Source organism: Canis lupus, chromosome 34 (genome assembly GCF_011100685.1).
Source record: "Canis lupus familiaris isolate Mischka breed German Shepherd chromosome 34, alternate assembly UU_Cfam_GSD_1.0, whole genome shotgun sequence".
In the NCBI taxonomy this organism is placed as follows: Eukaryota; Metazoa; Chordata; class Mammalia; order Carnivora; family Canidae; genus Canis; species Canis lupus.
Window position 1 is genome coordinate 37,260,333 of NC_049255.1, and position 19,976 is coordinate 37,280,308.

Genomic DNA, 19,976 nt, shown 5'->3' on the forward strand with positions numbered 1-19,976 from the left:
AGAAGCAGGCTCCCTGTGGGGAGCCCAATATGGGACTCGATCCGGGGACCCCGGGATCACAACCTGAACCAAAGGCAGATGCTCAACCATTGAGCCACCCAGGTGCCCTGGAATGAACTTTTTAAAATGTAAATCTGGTCACATTTTTTTCCTCGCTGAAAATACCTAAATGGATTCCCAAGCCCTTCACATGGCCTGCACGGCTCTGAGTGGTCTGGTTTCTCTTGTATCTCTGATCCTGTCTCCTATCACTCATTTGCCTCAGTGTGTAGCACATCTGTCTTATCAGAGCACAGCAGGGCCGTGTTCTCTGTACCCTGGGTCTTCCTAATGACATGCCATGCGACGGAGTACTCCTTCAGGAACCCTTAGATTTCCCCTGAATTTCAGGTTCAACACCAGTGCCTCAGGGACATCTTCCTTGACAATCCAGACCACACTGGGTTTCTCAGTAACATATATGTTCCCATAGCAGCCCATTTATCTCTTTGCAAATTGTAAATTTTTTTTCTTACCTAATTGTTTATAATGATTTATTTAATATCTGTCTTTCCATCTGGGTTTTAAGGTCTATAAGGCAGGAACTAGGTCAATGTCATCCACCATTCCCCAGCATCTAGGATACCGTAGTCCCTCAGTAATCCTCCTCTCTGGTAATAGAGCTGAAGACCTCAGAAACCAACTTGTTTTTCCACATTCCCAGGGATGCCTGGTATGCAACGTATCAGGAAGGCTTTCTTTTCTCTTACAAATTAAATAATTACCACTTTCATTTGCCATCATCCTATTGTCATCATTCAGCTTTGAGAGTCTCCAGGCAAGGTACTTACAAGGTGTAACCTCTGTACTCCAAGTGGACTGAGGTAGAAAGGGCACTGGATAAAGAGAGTCAGGAGTGTTGAGTTCTGCTTGTGGCCCCAGATAACTTTGATCTGTGACCCCAAAAAAGTCACTTGGCCTTTCTGGGCTTAGCTTAATTGACCTTTGGTGAAGAAAGGGTTTGCCTGGATAATTTCCAAGGACACACCAAGCCAAAAAAATTCCATGACTTGTACTCACATTAGATCTAAGTTAGTCCAATCTTACATGAGTCCTCACATTTCTCAAATCAGAGGTTATTCCCTTAGATTATACCATTAGGTGAATGACACACTATGCAGTAAAGTAAGTCCATTTTAGCTTCTATACTTTCTGAAGTGTAGGAGAGCTGCAACATGTTTTTAGTAAAGCTGGTTCTTTATTTTCTTTTTTTAAGTCAAGGAAAGAAAAATGCTAGTTGAAGAGAAAAATAGATTCATATAACTAAGAAGAACAGATTGCGAACGATAGAAATTTCTATAAAGCCCTTAGGGAAATAAAACACAAAGAAATATGTAAGCATGTAAGGAAGGGAAATGAGCCAGTTTTTGGAGCAGAGGACTTATTAGAGTTTTTCTTTTCAGCACAGAATCTACTTGCTTAACTATATCAGATAGTCTAGCTGGTCATTCTGGGTCTAATTTTCCCATTTGCAAAATGGGCAGATGGCATTTTTTTATGCATCTATGTGCCAATGCTGACTTGGCTTTTCAGAACTATGGACATCAGAACAAATGAGCTTGCAGAGAATTTTGGGATGTGAGAGGACCAAGGGGACTGAAGGTCTCAGCGAGAGGCCAGATTCTCACCTATCGTATGGCTATCATTCATAGTCCACATCAAAGATTAAGGAAGTTATTATCAACTAGTTTCTCAGGACCTTTAAATCTTATACACAAAAATCTGTCAGTCGCGATTTAGTGTAGATTCAAGAAGTTCAGAATGAAGTTCAGAACTGTGGAACTCTAAAAGAGAAGGCAGCCTGAGAAGTAGTAATAGGAGATCTCAAAATTAAGACTTTAACAGTACGAAAACAAATAATGCCAACGAGTTAGAAATGTGGAGGTAACTAAACAGACCAGCTTATATGACAGGAAAATTTCTAATCAGCTTAGATTTCAAAGGGAGCACATTTGTTGTTTCATACAAAGATTTATTGACCATTTACTGTACTTGGCACCATGATAGGGTGATAAGCAAAAATATCAGATATTTGTTTATGAGGAACTGATATTCACGTAGGAGAGGTTTAATGAAAACATGGTTGCAGTAAAGCATAACTGTCTATATTAGAATAATATACAAAAAGTTCTATTGGCAAAAATGTCAGAACAGTGAATTCTATTTGAAGGAATGTGGACATGCATTGCTAGACATAGGAGGTGGCTCTTTGCCAGAACAGGAAGTGCATTCCAGAGGAAGGCCATCCATAAGAGCAGAGTTGTGAAAGAACGTGGGCTACTTGATAGGGGCAAGTTTCTTAGGGCATAGATGTGATCAAGGAACTGGGAGTAGAGATACATACAGCAGGAAATATTGATTGGGGTCAGCTTATAAAAAGTGGAAAAGTGTTTAACCACTTTTAAACTTTTAAAAGTGTGGTTAGTAAGTAAATCTGGTACCATTATGTGGAATGGAATGCAGCCAGGGAAACTAGAGGCAGGTGAATCAATCAGGGGACCAGTGTACTAGGATATGAAGGATGTTACGAGGGCCTGAATCAAGAACTTAAAAGATATTTAGGAAGTAGACTATAGACTTGATGAAAATTTCTGTGTTGGGACAAGAAGGCAGGCAAGATTAGGAATGACTGTAAGTTTCTAACTTGAGATAATGATGATTTTTAATGAGATAAGAAATACAATGAGATGAACAGTTTTAGGGAAAAGAAATGAGTTTGATTAGTGCCAAATATGAAAAAAATAGAAAAAAAGGTCACATAATCAGAAGTTAATTAAAACTGGATGTATAATAAAAGGCAGAATGAAACAAAACTCCAAATTAAAAAAAAACAAAAACAAAAACAAAAACAAAACAACAACCCACCATTTTGAAGCCTACCACATGAAAAGCATTTCGGCAGTGAAAAAGTGCTGAAGAAAAACAAAAATGATGCTTTCAGTTATTCAGAGTAAAAAAGTGATGATCACAGAGACATAGTACTGAAGTCAGATATATCTGGTTGGGAATTCCAGCACTTTCTTAGAAGTTGTGTGACTTTGTGCAATTTTATTTAACTTCTTAAAAACCTAAGTTTCTTTTTCTATCAATTGCTTCACAGGGTCCAGTAAGATTAAATTAAACAATTTATGTGAAGTATGCGTAAGTCTGAATCACTATTATTTAATAGTAGCAGTAATACTTGAATCTGGAAATGTATGCGCAGTAAACAGGAAAAGACAAACCATAACTAAATGAAAAAATACAAAAGTGAGGTAAAATAAAAAGATAAAACATCATTAATAGACACTACGTTTTTGGCCTCTACTCTGGGAGGGATGGTGCCTCAGTAACTCAGCTAATTGTAGTTGCCATATGTTAAAGGCTTGTGAGTAGGTAGGAATTTCAAAATTCCACTATATAAGAGACAGAATTAGGAGGGGGCAGAGAGAGGAGAGAAGAGTTTCTGACGGCACATATTAGTTGCGAGTTCAGTATGAATCAACAGTATTCTCTGGGTGCTGCCCTAGAAACTAAGCAGGATCACAGAGAACAATGTGTCTATCTCATGGAAGCAAGCGAGTGTTCACTGATGGATGAATGAAGAAAATGTCTTACACACACACATACACACAGAGGAATATTATTCAGCCAGAAAAAGAAATAAATCTTGTCATTTGCAACAGCAGGAATGGAACTTGAAGGCATTGTGTTAAGTGGAATAAGTCAGAGAAAGACAACCAAGCTCATAGATACGGAGAACAGGCGGGTGATTGTCAGACGTGCAGGGGTGTGGGGGAGGGGGACAAGGTAGGTGAAGGTGGTCAAAAGGTACAAACTTCCAGTGATGAAATAAGTCATGGGGATGTGCTGTACGGCATGGCATGGTGGCTACAGGACTAGAGTTGATGATATGGTACTGTATATTTGAAAATTGATAAGAGATTCCATCTTAGAAGTTCTCACAGGAAAAACTTGTAACTACGTGTGGCAATGGATGTTAACTGGACTTAGTGTGGTATATATGAATATAATATATAATATTATAATATATAATAATATATAATAATAATATATAATATACTTGGCAGTATATATGAATATAATTATGTTGTACACCTGAAACTAATATAATATGTCCATTATATCTCAATAAAAATATGAAAAAAAAGCCCTTTCAGTAAAATGTGTCTGTCTCAAAGGAGACAAAGAATTTTATCCCTTCTCTGCTCGTGTCATACCACATCTGGGCTATCATGTTTGGTTCTGGGTATGCCAAGGGTCTGACTCCAAACTGTATGAAGAAAGCTGAAGGATCTGGAGGTCTTTAATATGAAGAAGGGATCGTAAGAGGAGTCTGTGGTGTTGAAGTATATCAAGGTTGTTATGGGGGAAGGGGTGATGGGTTTCTTTTGTGTTGGCTAATCCAGGAAAAGCGTGCTATCCACAAGTAGGGAGTGAGTTTGTTTCTCAAGTCTTCCACTAGTCATGCAGACTTCACTACTGACCTTTAATTTTTCTCATCTCTAGTATAAATAACAAATTAATAGTGATGATCACAGCCTACTTGACAGGGTTTTTGTGAGGATTAAATGGTTTGATGTTTGTGAAATGCTCTTGATAAATGGTGTAGCCATCCATGAAGATTCAAATAGCAGTACATTGTGTAGTGCCTGGTGGCTTCATAGTTTCATAGTAAGTACTTAATAAATAGTTGTTGAGTCAATGAATAACAGAATGAGTCATCAAATGGGTGACAAAGTAGATATTGGGTATAACTGTTTTTTCACAAGTGTATAAAAATGAAAGGAAATTTAGGATGAGGTATGGCAACCCCCACCACAGAGATTGGAAATCAAACATTAGGTGACTCTTGGAGAGCATGAAATATTTGTGAGTCATGTGTGAGCTGGATGTTGGATTTGATAAAATTTTAAAATCCCTTCCAATTGATCTGGATTCATTCAACAGAAATGGGCTCCATGGAAGGAGGGCAGATTGCAATTTGGCCGTACCGCATGAAGGAGCATTATGGAAATGACAGGGATTCAACAACTTTTACTGTTGTAGTTTTTTATATACTGAGAGGTACTGAACTGGTTGATATAAACACTCATAGATACTGGGATTCTTGAGTCTCCCCTGTATCCCATTTATAAGATTATCATCTCTAAAAAGGCCTATATTTTCTTCTCTAGATGTATCAGAATTGTATCTTGCATGCACAGGGCCCCTTTTATGGATTAGCTTAACAGCAGAAGGTAGTTCACAGTGCGCTCATTTCCTTTTCATCTTATAACTGCACAAGATTATGCACTGGCACTAAGTTTTTTTTTAAGTTAATGATTTTATATATATGTTTTAGCATATCAAGACTTACGATTTTCTACTGGATTTCAGGATAAAATGCAACATTTTCATAGGTAAAAATAATATGTTTTCCCACACACAACTACTCATAATCACTTTAAATATAGGCCATGCTAAAAGGTACTTGAGTACTTACTCCAATAATCTTTTACTTTAAATTGGTTTGTATCTTCTGTATAGGTGGAAAGTATAGGGATGCCCTTGGGTCAGGTGATACTCTGTTCATTTAAGAGCTTTCATGTGAAGGAGGATTGCTATGAACTCTCCATCATTTTGTGCTGCTGACTGTGACTTCATTTGCACAGAAATCCAACCTATTCTCATGTGGTAATTGAAGGCATAGTGAAAGCAACATCACTGCCTTCCATTTATTGTGTGAGAGCTGGCCATGAGACCAAAGGCATTGCTGAGAAAGAAACGGAATTTTAGGGTAGTAGTTAGAAGGAAAGAAATGACAAGAAGTTCAATATCTGCAAAGCAAGTGAGAGATAATAACAATAAGGGACTATACAAAAGGAGTCGCCCAGTAGAGCTGTGAAAGGGGAGCTGTTCAGATGTGGTGGAGGGGAATGAGAAGTGCTGTGAAGATCTATCTGGGTGGCCCTTTTCCTTCCAAAGTCCATTAAAATCAAACACTACTGGGTTGAGTTGTGTTCTCTCAAAATTCATTTGTTGAAGACTTAACGTTCAATACGTCAGAATGTAACCTTATTTACAGAGGTAGCCAAGCTAAAATGAAGTCATTAGGGTGGGCTCTAGTCCAAATGATTGGTGTTCTAATAAAAAGGGGAAATTTGGGTAGGCACACAGGGAGTGCCATGTGTGGACAAAGGCAGAGATTTGGGTGATATTCCTATAAGCCAAAGAAGATAAAAATTGCCAACAAACCACTGGAAGCCAGAGAGGCATGTAACTGATGAGAACTCGTGGTTCTCAGAAGGAACCAACCCCGTGGACACTTTGATCTTGGAGCTTCCAGCCTCCAGAACTACAAGATGATCAGTTAGTGAATGGAAGCCATAAAGTGAATGGAAGCTCAATGAAGTTCGAATTTTCCCCTCAAATGTGGCTGATGCTTTCTAAAATCCACTTTTCGTGCTGGTTCATGTTAAGCCTGCCCAGTTTAGGTACTGTGGGAACCGAGGTGGCATCTTCCCAATGATGGCAGCAAAAAGAAGTTGACCTCAAACATGAAAGCGTGGATAAATTACCCTGGGAAGACTTGAACTGGGACTTCCTATTGGATTTCATGTAGCCTGGATCACGGAGACGGGATTAGGTATGTTTATAGTGGTTTGTTTGCATATGCTCATGCCTTAGAAATTTGGCTTCTCAAAGGATTTTTTAGTAAAGCTTTTAAAGATGACTAATAAGAAAAAATGTAGATGAAATAAGAATCACATTCTTCAGGAATAAATATCATGTTTATATGACTATGATGGTGGTTACAGAATGAGAATGTGTTTCTAGAGATTAGCAGTATGGACCCCAATCCTCTCGGCAATACAGACATTTCACTTCACCACGGTGGATTTGATAACAGTTTCTTTGCTCTGTTCCATTCAGTTTCCAGACCAAATGCTTTTAAATATTTATCATCCAAAATGGTTTGAATTTTAATTCTTATTAGAATGACAATTGTTTTCAAACAGGCTTGAAATTAATTTCTAAAATAAACTTAGTTTCTGAAACCAAGTTGTTTCTGTTATTCATAATATATCAGTTTCCTTTAGCTTTTGGCCTGCATTCAAGCAGACAAACGAGCCCCACATTTTTCCTTTCTCATTTAAGTGAATTCGGTATTTTATTCACTGTGTTAATCATAGGAGTCCAACATGAAAATATGAGGTGCCTACCCCTGAGAAGCTACAAAATGTGCAAAAACAACTTCCTGCTAAACTGTATTGCCAGCTCTTGATCGAAAACTCTCCTAACGATAATATTTTTTGTTACATTTAGCATAGAGTTAAAGAACAATTACAAAACCTTGCTATGACTTTGTCGGGGAAACCATTTATCATGTTTTTTTTTTAAAAGTTTTTTTTTCGACATCTAATGGCATAATTTATCTGAGGATTTAAATATGTATTTTTAAAACTTTTATTTTGGGATAAGTATGGATTCACATGCATCAGTGAGAAGCAATACAAGAAGGATCTATGTACTCTCCGTTTGCCAGAATGGTAACAGCCTGCACAACCGTAGACTACAGCCAGGATATTGACACTGATACGGTCAAGAAGGGAACAGCTCCATTACCCCAAAGACCTCACGTGTTGCTCTTTTCCAGCTGCACCCATCTTTCTTTAGTTTCCTCATCCCCGAAGCCCTGACAACCACAAATCTATTGTCCATTTGTACGATTTTGTCATTTTAAGAAGGTTGTGTACATGGAAACATGCAGTGGATAGTTTCTGGAGGGTTATTCAGGTTGTTGTATCAATAGCTTGTCCCTTTCCACGGCTCAGCAGTATTCCGTGTACCACAGTTTGTTTAATGATTCACCCCTTGAAGGGTGTGAATCTAGATTATTTCCAGATTATTTCTGATCTGGGGGCTTTCATGAATTAAATTGCCATAAACAGTTATGTACAGGTATTTGTGTGGCCATAAGACTTCGTTTCTCTGGAACAAATGACCAGGAGTATAAATTGTTAGGTCATGTGGTAGATGGCTATTTAGTTTTATAAAAAAACTGTCAGGGGCCCCTGAGTGGCTTGGTCAGTTGAGCATCCAGTTCTTGATTTCAGCTCAGGTCATGATCTCATGGGCGGTGAGACTGAGCTCTGCATCTGGCTCCATGCTGGGTGTGGACTCTGCTTAAGATTTTCTCTCTCCCTCTCCCTCTGCTCCTTCCCTCCCCCCATGCTCTTTCTCTCTGTAAAAACAAACAAACAAACAAACCCACCCCTCCTCAAAACAACTGTGGCTGAATCATTTTATATTCCCACTGGCAACACATGAGGGATTCTCACCAGCATTTATTGTTGCCGCTATTTTTTATTTTAGCTATTTGATGGGTGTGCAGTGATTTATCTCATTGTGGTTTTAATTTGTTTCCTTAGGGGCCAGTGATGTTCAATATCTTTTAATCTGTTTACTTGCCATTCTCTTTGGTGAAATGTCTGTTCATATCTTTTGTCCACCTTCAAATTGGTTTAACTGCATTTTTTACTGTTGATTTTTCAAAGTTTTCATATCATCTCAATATTAGTCCTTTGTGGGTTTGTTGTCTGCAAATATTTTTTTCTTGCCTTGTAACTTGTCTTTTCATCCTTTGCAACAGAATCTTTTACAAAGCAAAAGTTTTTAATTTTGAAGTCTAATTTGTCAATTTAGACTTTTATGGATCATGCTTTTGGTATCAAGTTTAAAAATTATTTGCAAAGACTAAAATCCCAGAGATTTTCATCTATCTTTTTCTAAAAGTTTTATACTTTTGTATTTTACAGTTTTAGCCAGCTTTTGAATAAAGAGTGATACTTAAGTCAGGATTTTGTGTGTGTGTGTGTGTGTGTGTATGTGTGTGTATGCCTACGTGTGTCCAAAGGCTCCAGCACCCTTTGTTGAAGAGGCTATCTTTCCTTCATTAAATTACTTTTGGCTTCTTTATAAAACATCATTTGAACATATTTATCTGGGTTTATTTCTGAGACCACAAAGTCTTGATTGTTGTAGGTAATAAAGTCTAATAAAGTCTTGAAGTTAAGTAGACTAATCCCTCCCCTTTCATTCTTTTTAAAAGGGTTTTAGCTATTCTGTATTCTTTGTCTTTCCATATACATTTTAGAATGGTCTTGTTTTCATGTATGAAAAATCTTCCTGGAATTTTAATAGCAATTGCATTAAGCCTGTATATCAATTTTGAGAGACTGGTATCCATAATACGCTGAATCTTCAAATTTATGAACACGGTATATCCCACCATTTATATAGATCTTTGATTTCTTTCCTTATTGTTTTGTAGTTTTTTTTTTTTTTTAATTTTTATTTATTTATGATAGTCACACAGAGAGAAAGAGAGAGAGGCAGAGACACAGGCAGAGGGAGAAGCAGGCTCCACGCACCAGGAGCCCGATGTGGGATTCGATCCCGGGTCTCCAGGATCGCGCCCTGGGCCAAAGGCAGGCGCCAAACCGCTGCGCCACCCAGGGATCCCTGTTTTGTAGTTTTTAGCATTCAAGTTCTGTACATGTGTTGTCAGATTCATTAACAAGGCATTTTATTTTTTTTTTTGGAACAATTATAAATGGTATCTGTATTTTAAATTTCAGTGTCCTTGATCACTGCTAGTATACAGTAATATAATTGAGTTTTGCACATTTATCTTGTGCCTTGCAACCTTGCTGAATTCAATACTACTACCACTTACTATTATTATTATTTCTATTATCATCATCATTTTGTAGATTCCTTGGGATTTTTTTTATGTAGACAATCATGCCATCTGCAAATAGGAGAAGTTCTGTTTCTTCTTTACTGATCTCTATGCCTTTAATTTTTCCCTTTTCTTGCCTCTTGGCAGTGGTTAGAATTTCCAATATAAGGTCAAATAAGAGTGGTAAAAGGTGACACCCTTGCCTTGTTTCTGATCTTGGGGAAAATGACTTCAGTCTTTGAGTATTAAGTATAATGTTAGCTGCTGTTTAACAAGCTGAGGAGGTTCTTCTCTATCCCTAATTTTCTTTTTTTTTTTTCTATCCCTAATTTTCTAAGAGTTTTTGTCGTGAATAGGTGTTAAATTTTGTTGACTGCTTTTTCTGCATCAATTGATAAGATCATGTGATTTTTCTTTTGTATCCTGTTAATTTGGAAGATTACATTGAATTTCAAATATGCAGGCTTGCATCTCTGGAATGAACTCTCTTGGTGATGGTTTATAATTCTTTTTACATATTGCTGAATTCTATTTGTTAAGATTTTAAGGATTTTTGCATCTATATTCATAAGGGACATTAATTTGCATTTTTCAGTACTGTTTTTGTCTTGTTTGTTATCAAGATAATACTAACTTTATAATATGAATTGGAGAGTGTTTCTTCCTCTTGTATTCTTTGAAAGAGATTGTATAGAATTTACAATCAAATCAGCTGGGCTTGGAGATTACTCTTTTGGGAGTTTTAAACTATGAATTAAATTTTCTTAATAGTTATAGGATGACTAAAATTATTTCATGTTGGGTGAGTTGTACTGGTTTGTGTCTTTTGAGGAATTAATACATTTCACCTAAGTGTCAAATTTATACGTGTAGAGTTGATCATAATATCCCCTTTTATCCTTTTGATATCTGCAGGATCTATAGTGATATCCCATTCCATTCCTGATATTGGTGATTTGTGTCTTCTCTGTTTTTCTTCATTAGTCTTATTGGAGCTTTGCAGATTTTATTTATCTGTTCAAAGAACCAGTGCTTTGTTTAATTGACTTTCTCTATTTTTTTTCTGTTTTTATTTTCATCAATTTTTAGTTTGCTTTTTATTATTTCCTTCTTTGCATTTGCTTTGGGTTTATGTTGCTTTTTTTTTTAATGTTCTTGAGATAAGACTTCAATAATTCACTTGATATTTTTTCTATTATACTATATACATTTAATGTTACACACTTAACTTTTAGTGCCACTTTGGCTGTGTCCACCAAATTTTGGTATGTTGTATTTTCATTTTCACTCAGTTCACTGTAGTTTTTAATTTTCCTTGAGATTTCTTTTTCATCCACGGATTATCCAAATATTTAGAGATGTTCTTGTTATCTTTCTGATGTTGGTTCCATTGAAGTTAGTTGAAGAAAACATTGCTTATGATTTCAGTTTTAAAAAAATTGTGGAGGCTTGTTTATGGCCCACGATATAGTTTATAATCCATGGGCACTTGAAAAGAATGTGTATTCTGCTGTTGTTGGATAGATGTTCTATAAATGTGGGTTAGGTACTCTTGGTTGATGGTATTATGGAGTTCTATATATATTTGCTGACTTTTTAAATTAGTTGCTCTTTCAATTATCAAGGGAGAGCAGTTAAAATCCCCAACTATAACTGCAGACTTGCCTATTTTTCCTTTAAGTCCTATAAATTTATGTTTCACATCTTTTGCAGCCCTGTTTGGTACATATACATTGGTATGTCTTCGTGGTGGATTGATTTTTTTTAAATCATTATATAATATTTCTCTCTGTCTCCAGTAATTTTCTCTCCTTTGCAGCCCCTCTGGCATTAATATAGCCACTACTGCCTTCTTTATATTAACGTCTGTGTGATTTCCATCCTTTGATTTTTAGCCTGCCTATGTCATTATATTTGATGAGTTTGTAAACAGCATATTGTTGAATCATGGTTCTAAATTCATTTTGCCAATCTCTGTCCTTCAATAAGTGTATCTAGACCATTTACATTTAATATAATTATTGCTATGTAAAGGCTTCATCATTTTATTTTTTTTCTTTTTGTTCTCTCTTTGTTTTTTTTGTTTTTTAACCTTCCCAGGGATACTGAGACATTTTTTAGAATTCCATTTTAATTTGTCTAGTGTTTTTGGCACATCATTTTATTTCATTTTATTTTTTTAAAGATTTTATCTATTCATGAAAGACAGGGGGGGGAGAGAGAGAGAAAGAGAGAGAGAGAGGCAAAGACACAGGCAGAGGGAGAAGCAGGCTCCATGCAGGGAGCCTGACATGGGACTTGATCCTGGGTCTCTGGGATCACACCCCGGGCCGAAGGTGGCATTAAACCACTGAGCCACCTGGGTTGCCCCATGGCACATTATTTTGTATAGAAATTTTAGTAGTTGCTCTAGGTATTAATATATATTTCAATATATAATATAAAATTATATAAATATCTGTATATATAGATACACTTCAATTGAGCATAAAATGCAGGCACCAGTAGACAAAATTTTCAGTTTGCTTTTTTCTTCACTTTATGTTCAATTGGAGATGCCTTACTTTCCTTAATATGTCTTTATCTTCCCCCATGTATAATTTGCTCTACATATATTCCTTCATTTAAATATTTGCTCTGCATATATTTAGGAAGTTATTAATTATTGATTTAATTCCCTTAATAGACAGGCCTATTCAGATTATCTATTTCTTCTTCAGTGAGTTTTGGCAGATTATGTCTTTCAAGGAATTGGAATTATTTCATCTAGGTTATCAAATTTGTGGGCATAGCATTTGTTCACAGTATTCTCTTTTAATTTCCATGGGATCTATTAGTGATGTTCCCTCTTTAATTTCTGATTATTAGTAATCTGTGTCTTCTGGTTTTGTTTTGTTTTTCCTTGGTTAGGTTGGCTAGAGGCTTATTGATTTTATTGATCTCAGAGAACCAGTTTTGGTTTAGTTGATTTTCCCAATGGATTTCCTGTTTTCACTTTTATTGATTTCAGCTCTAATTCTTAATATTTATATTATTATGCTTACTTTGGACTTAATTTGTTCTTTTTTCCTAGTTTCTTACAATGAAAGTAAGATGATTGATTTTAGATCTTTTCCAATGTTTACATTCAAATGCTACAAATCTCCCTCTCAGCACTACTTTCACTATGTCACATGAATTTGGTCAGTTGTGTTTTTATTTTCATTTGGTTTAAAATATTTTTAAATTTCTCTTGAGATTTCTTATTTGACCCATATATATTATATAGATGTATATTGTTTAACCTCTATGTATTTTGAGATTCTCTAGTTATTTTTTTGTTATTGATTCTAATCTAATTCCATCATGGCCTGAGAGCAGACACTGAATGATTTCTATTATTTTAAATTTTAAGGTGGGTTTTATGGCCTAGAATGTGTGTGTGTGTGTATACATATGTATATATACATATACATATATATATGCTTATATAAATATAAATAAAATGAATGAGAGCAATGATACAGATATGAAAAATAAGATTATTTTTTATAAGGTACTCACACTACTTGTGTAGTGTTGTAGTGGTATCCATTTGAAAGTGGACGTGGATTCGTTGTAACTATATTATATATATTCGTTGTAAATATATATTATACAATATATATATATTGTAAACTCTAGGACAACCAGTAAAAAAAAGTAAAAAAGAAAAAGAGAGAGAGAAATATAACTGATATACTAAGAAAGGAAAGAAAGTAGAATCATATAAAATACCCAATTAAAACCACAAAAGGCAGAAAAAGACTGGAAGATTGCTGCATGCAGTTTAACAAAAAAACACAAGAGAAACTGAAATAGAGAAGTATGCTGTTCATAAGTCCTGGAGGAAGTACATAGCATGCCTCAACGACCACATGGGGAAGTCGAGGCAGGGTACAGAGAGAGAGAGACAGAGAGATAAGAACCAGGGCACATATCTTTATTAGGGCCCACTGGTGTTTTTTAGAATGGGTAATTTCTATTTTCCTATCTTCATTTTACTGATTCTTTCCTCTGTCCCCTTCCTTCTGTCATTGAGACCCTCCACTAAGTTTTTAAGTTTTTATTTTACTTCCAGTATAGTTATGATTCAGTGCTACATTAGTTGCAGGTGTAGTGATTCGACACTTCCATATATCACCCAGTGCTCCACAATACAAGTGCACTCCTTAATCCCCATAACCTATTTCCCCCATCCCACCCCGCCACCTCCCCTTTGGTAGCCATTAGTTTGTTCTCTATAGTTAAGAGTCTGTTTCTTGGCCGTCTCTCTCTCTCCCCAGCCCCTACCTTTGCTTGTTTGTTTTGCTCCTTAAATTTCACATAGGCATGAAATCATAGGTATTAGTCTTTCTCTAACTTATTTCACTTAACAACATACTCTCTAGCTCCATGCATGTCATTGGAAATGGCAAAATTTCATTCTTTATTTTTTTTAAGATTTCATTCTTTTTATGGCTGAATAATATTCCACTGTGTGTGTGTGCGCACGCGTGTGCATGCTTGTGTGTACATACATATACATATCCTCTCCTTTGTCCAATTATCACTTGATGAACATTTGGGCTGCCTCCATAGTTTGGCTATTATAAATAATGCTGCAATGAATATCAGGGTACATGTATCCCTTTGAATTAGTGCTTTTGTGTTTTCTAGGTAACAGTAGTGCTATTCCTGGATTGTAGGATAGTTCTGTTTTTTAATTTTTGGAGGAAACTCCATACTATTTTTCACAGTGGCTGCACCAGTTTGGATTCCCACCAACAGTGCACAAGTGTTCTTTTTTCTCCACTTCCTTGCCAGCACTTGTTTCTTGTGTTTTTTATCTTAGCCATTCTGATAGGTATGAGGTGATAGCTCACTGGAGTTCTAATTTGCATTTCCCTGATGATGAGTGACATTAAGCATCTTTTCATGTGTCTGTTGGTCCGTTGGCCATGTAGATGCCTTCTTTGGAGAAATGTCTGTTTATGTCTTCTGCTCATTTTAAATTGGATTATTTGCTTTTTGGGTATTGAGTTGTATCAGTTCTTTATATATTTTGGATACTAACCCTTTATCAGATAAGTCCCTGGCAAATATCTTTTCCCATTTAGTAGGTTGCCTTTTAGTTTTGTTGATTGTTTCCTTTGCTGCACAGAGGATTTTATGTATGTAGTCCCAATAATTTATCTTTGATTTTATTTCCCTTCCCTCAGGAGACTTATTTTATTTTATTTTATTTTATTTTTATTTTATTTTATTTTATTTTATTTTATTTTATTTTATGTCTTTAAGTTTATTTAAATAACCTCCAGTGAGAGCTGAGCAGGCCAATTACTACCCCTTCCTCATAATACCCATTAACCAAGACAGAGTAAGCATACCCTGCAGCCAGCCTGCCAGCCACTCTTGTGAGGGACAAGGTGCCTCTCAGTGTGGGCGGCCCCGGCCCCGTCCCCGGCCCGCAGCTGGGGGAGCGTCTACTGTTGAGCAAGGGTTTTTGATGGTCTTATCCACTGACACGATAAGGCAGGCGGCCTCAGAGGCTGCAGTCAGGGCATTGATGTGCACCATGGCTGGCTCCCACACAAACGTCTCAAAGTTGTCAGCAATGTCCTCATTGTTGACGTCCACTCCATACCACATGCCCCCCTGGGCATGCCGAGCCCGCAGCTTGTTGAGGATGTTTGTGGCATCAAAGCCAGCATTGTCACACAGCTGACGTGGGATAATTTCCAAGGCCTTGGCATATGCCCCGATCAACAGCTGCTGTTTTCCTGGAATGGTCCTTGAGTAATCCCGCAGATACTTGGAAAGCTCCATCTCAATGGCCCCGCCACCAGCTACCACTGAATCATTCTTGATGGCCCTCCTGACGATCATGATGGCGTCATGCAGAGACCAGCTCTGTCTCCTCCATAAACTGCTCAGCACCACCACGAAGGATGATAGTGCAGGTCTTGGCCTTGGGGCAGCCAGTGAAGAAATTGTACCTCTCGCCTCCAATCTGCGTCTCTTCAAAGACCTGGCAGCGGCCTAGCACATCAGCTGACAGAGCATTCACACTGGTTTGGATGGAGCCTCCGCAGGCCATCATTGTCCTCTTCAGATCCTCCTCCGGCACCCGGCCAGCACAGAACATGTCCCTGTCGGCAAAGTACTGGGTGGCCACATCCCCAATGGGGAGTTTGGACAAGACGACTTTGGCTCCAGAATGATGGATCCTCTCTAACTTGTCATAGAGAATGTTCCACTCAGCATCAACAATTGCCTGATAATCCTCCACGGTGTGGACTCTGATTTCAGCATTATCTTTCTCAGCTTTCAGCTCAAGCTCAACATTTAAAAGGGCAATCATTGGATTGTTGTACTTTTTGGGTTGCATTTCAAACCCAGCATAAGAGAAAGTCTTCTTGAATGCAACGCCAGCTACCAGCTGGGACTCCTCTAGAGCACCACCTTGCACCTTCTTGATTCCAATCATTTTAAGCTGCAACAACTCATCGAGCATTATCACTGCATCCACCACCATCTTAGCGAAGAAGGCTTTCTGCTGGGAAATCAGCTTAGAGCTCAGGGCGGTCATGGCACACTTCTCCAGCAGCTTCCTCTGTTCCACTTTATCTTCCTTCTTCACGGTCACAGCGATCTCTTTGATCTTGTTAACTGCCAACTGGGTGGCAGTGCGGAAAGCTCGGATGATGATCTGTGGGTGCAAACCTTCTTCCACATAGGGTTTCACCTGCTTCAGAAACTCTGCAGCCAGCAGGGTCACTGAGGTGGTACCATCACCGACCTCAGCGTCTTGGGATTTAGCAATGTCCACTAGAGTCTTTGCTGCTGGATGGACAACATCAAGGAGTTTCAGAATTGTGGCCCCATCATTAGAAATTGTTGCTTTGCCTCGGCCATCTACAATCAGCTTGTCCATGCCACGAGGGCCTAGGGTGGTTCTTACAGCCTCTGCAATCACCTGGCAGGCACTGATGTTACTTACAAGCTGGGGGATGCCCTGGGAGCTATCGGTCCCCTCTTTTAACAGGATAACTGGTGTGGGCATCATTTTGGAAGCTTATTCGGTGGCCCGCTACTCCTCCAGTCTCCGCGTCCGGGCGGCCTGGCAACCCCACCAGGAGACATATTTTAGAAATATGTTGCTATGGCCAATGGTCAGAGAGATTCCTGCCTGTGCTCTCTTCTAGGATTTTTATGGTTTCGGGTTTCACATTTAGGTCTTTAATACATTTTGTTTATTTTTGCATATGGTGTAAGGAAAGTGGCCATTTTTCATTCTTTTTCATGTATCTGTCCAGTTTTCTCAATACCATTTGTTGAAGAGATGGTCTTATTCTCACTGGATAGTCTTTCCTGCTTTGCCAAAGTTTAATTGATTATATAAATATGTGTTTATTTTGGGTTTTCCATTCTGTTCTATTGAGTTATGTGTCTATTTTTCTGCCAGTACCATACTGTTTTGATCACTACAGCTTTGTAATATAACTTGAAGCCCAAAATTGTGATGTCTCCACCTTTGCTTTTCTTTTTCAAAATTGCTTTGGCTATTTGGCACCTTTTGTAGTTCCATTTAAATTTTAGGCTTGTTTGTTCTAAGCTCTGTGAAAAATGTTCTTGGCATTTTGATAGGGATTGCATTAAATGTGTAGTTTGGTTTGAATAGTATAGACTTATTAACAATATTTGTTCTTCCGATCCATGAGCATGGAATGTCTTTCCATTTCTTTGTATCCTCTTCAATTTCTTTCATCAATGTTTCATAGTTCTCAGAATACAGAATATAGTTCTCACTTCTTTGGTTAGGTTTATTCCTAGGTATCTTATTATTTTTGGTGCAATTGTAAATGGGGTTTTTTCTTAATTTCTCTTTCTGTTCTTTATTATTAGTGTATAGAAATGTAACAGATTTCTGTACATTTATTTTGTATCCTGTAACTTTACTGAATTCATTTGTCAGTTCTAATAGTTTTTTGGTAGAGGCTTTAGGGTTTTTCACATATAGCATCATGTCATCTGCAAATAGTGGCAGTTTTACTTCTTCCTTACCAGTTTGGATGCCTTTTATTTCTTTTAGTTGTCTTTTTGTTGCTGTGGCTCAGACTTCCAGTACTATGTTGAATAAAAGTGGTGAAGAGTGGACATCTTTGTCTTGTTCCTGATATTAGGGGGAAAGCTCTCAGTTTTTCCCCATTAAGGATGATGGTAGCTGTGAATTTTTCATATATGGCCTTTATTATGTTGAGGTGTGTTCCCTCTAAACCTACTTCTTTCTTTTTTGAGGGGGGGGGGGAAGAAAGAGAGAGCATAAGTCGGGAGGGGGAGGGGAAGGGTGGAGGGAGAGAGAATCTTAAGCAGGCTTCGTGGTCTGCACGGAGCTGGATGCATGATCTGATATCATGACCTGAACCAAAACTGAGAGTCAGATGCTAAACCCAGGTGCCCCTAAACTTACTTTGTTGAGAGCTGTTATCATTAGTGGATGTTATACTTTGTCAAATACTTTTGTACATCTATTGAAATGATCAAATAATTTTTATTCTTTTTCTTATTGATGTGATATATCAAGTTGATTTGTGAATATTGCACCACCCTTGTATTCCAAGAATAAATCCCACTTGATTGTAGTGAATGATTTTTTAAAAATGTATTGTTGTATTCAGTTTGCTAGTGTTTTGTTGAGGATTTTTGCTTCTATATTCATCAGAGATAATGGCTTGTATTTGTGTGTGTGTGTGTGTGTGTGTGTGTGTGTGAGGTGCCTTTATCTGATTTTGGTATCAGGGTGATACTGGCTTCATAGAATGAAGTTTGTTCTATTTTTTGAAATAGTTTGAGAAGAATAGGTAGTAGTTCTTCCTTAAATATTTGGTAGAGGGCAGCCCGGGTGGCCCAGAGGTTTGGCGCTGCCTTCGGCTCGGGGTGTAATCCTGGAGACCCAGGATAGGGTCCCGCATTGGGCTCCCTGCATGGAGCCTGCTTCTCTCCCTCTCCCTCTGCCTGTGTCTCTGCCTCTCTCTCTCTCTCTCTCTGTCTGTCATGAATAAATAAATAAAAGCTTTAAGAAAATAAAAAAAATATTCGGTAGAATTTCCCTTGAAGCGGTCTGGTCCTAGATTTTGTTGTGAGTTTTTGGACTACTGATTCAATCTCTTTGCTGGTAATTGTTCTGTTCAAATTTTCTATTTCTACCTGCTTCAGTTTGGTAGGATATATATTTCTAGGAATTTATCCATTTCTTCTAGTTTATCTAATTTGTTGGCATATCGTTTTTCATAATATTCTCTTAAAATAATTTGTATTTCTGTGGTGTTGGTTGTTATTTCTCTTCTTTCGTTTATGATTTTATTTATTTGAGTCGTTTATTTTTTTTTTCTTGATGAGTCTGGCTAGAGGTTTATTGATTTTGTTGATCTTTTCAAAGAACCAGCTCCTGGTTTCATTGTTCTCTTGTTTTTTTTTAGTTTCTCTACCATTTATTTCTGTTCTAATCTTTGTTATTTCCTTCCTTCTCCTGGTTTTGGGTTTTGTCATTCTTTTTCTAGCTCATTTAGGTGTAATGTTAGGTAGTTTGAGATTATTCTTATTTGTTGAGGTAGGCCAATATTACTATATGCTTCCCTCTTAGAACCACTTTTGCTATATCCCAAAGGTGTTGGATCATTGTGTTTTCATTTTCATTTGTTTCCATGTACTTTTTGATTTCTTTGATTGATCCATTCATTGTTTGGTAGCATTTATTAGTAGCATATTATTGAATCTCCATGTATTTGTGGTCTTTCCAGGTTTTTTTCTTGTGGTTGACTTCTAGTTTCATAGCATTATGGTCAGAAAAGGTGCAGAGTAGGACTTCATTTTTAATTTGTTGAAGTTTGTTTTGTGGCCTAATATTGATCTATTCTGGAGAATGTCCCATGTACACTTGAAAAGAATGTGTGTATTCTGCTGTTGTAGGATGGAATGTTCTGAATTTATCTGTTAAATCCATCTGGTCTAGTCTGTCATTCAAAGTCACTGTTTTCTTGTTGATTTTCTGTTTGGATGATCTGTCCATTGTTGTACGTGGAGTCTTTAAAGTCCCTTACTATTATTGTATTACTATCAAGTAGTTTCTTTATGTTTGTTATTAACTGTTTTATATATTTGGGTGCTCCCATTTTGGATGTATAAATATTTACAATTGTTATATCTTCTT

General features: G+C 37.3%; 2 protein-coding genes across 9 annotated transcripts in view; both read right to left on the bottom strand.

Moving 5' to 3' along the window:
- SPATA16 (spermatogenesis associated 16) overlaps nucleotides 1-19,976 on the bottom strand; it is a 236,212-nt gene that overhangs the window by 15,875 nt on the left and 200,361 nt on the right. The gene's annotated exons all lie outside the window — the stretch shown is intronic.
- LOC100856782 (T-complex protein 1 subunit eta) lies at nucleotides 15,056-16,847 on the bottom strand. Its single transcript, XM_038583928.1, is given in 2 exon segments — nucleotides 15,056-15,670; nucleotides 15,672-16,847. Coding segments are annotated over 2 exon segments (1,632 nt in total). The 5' UTR covers nucleotides 16,833-16,847; the 3' UTR covers nucleotides 15,056-15,199.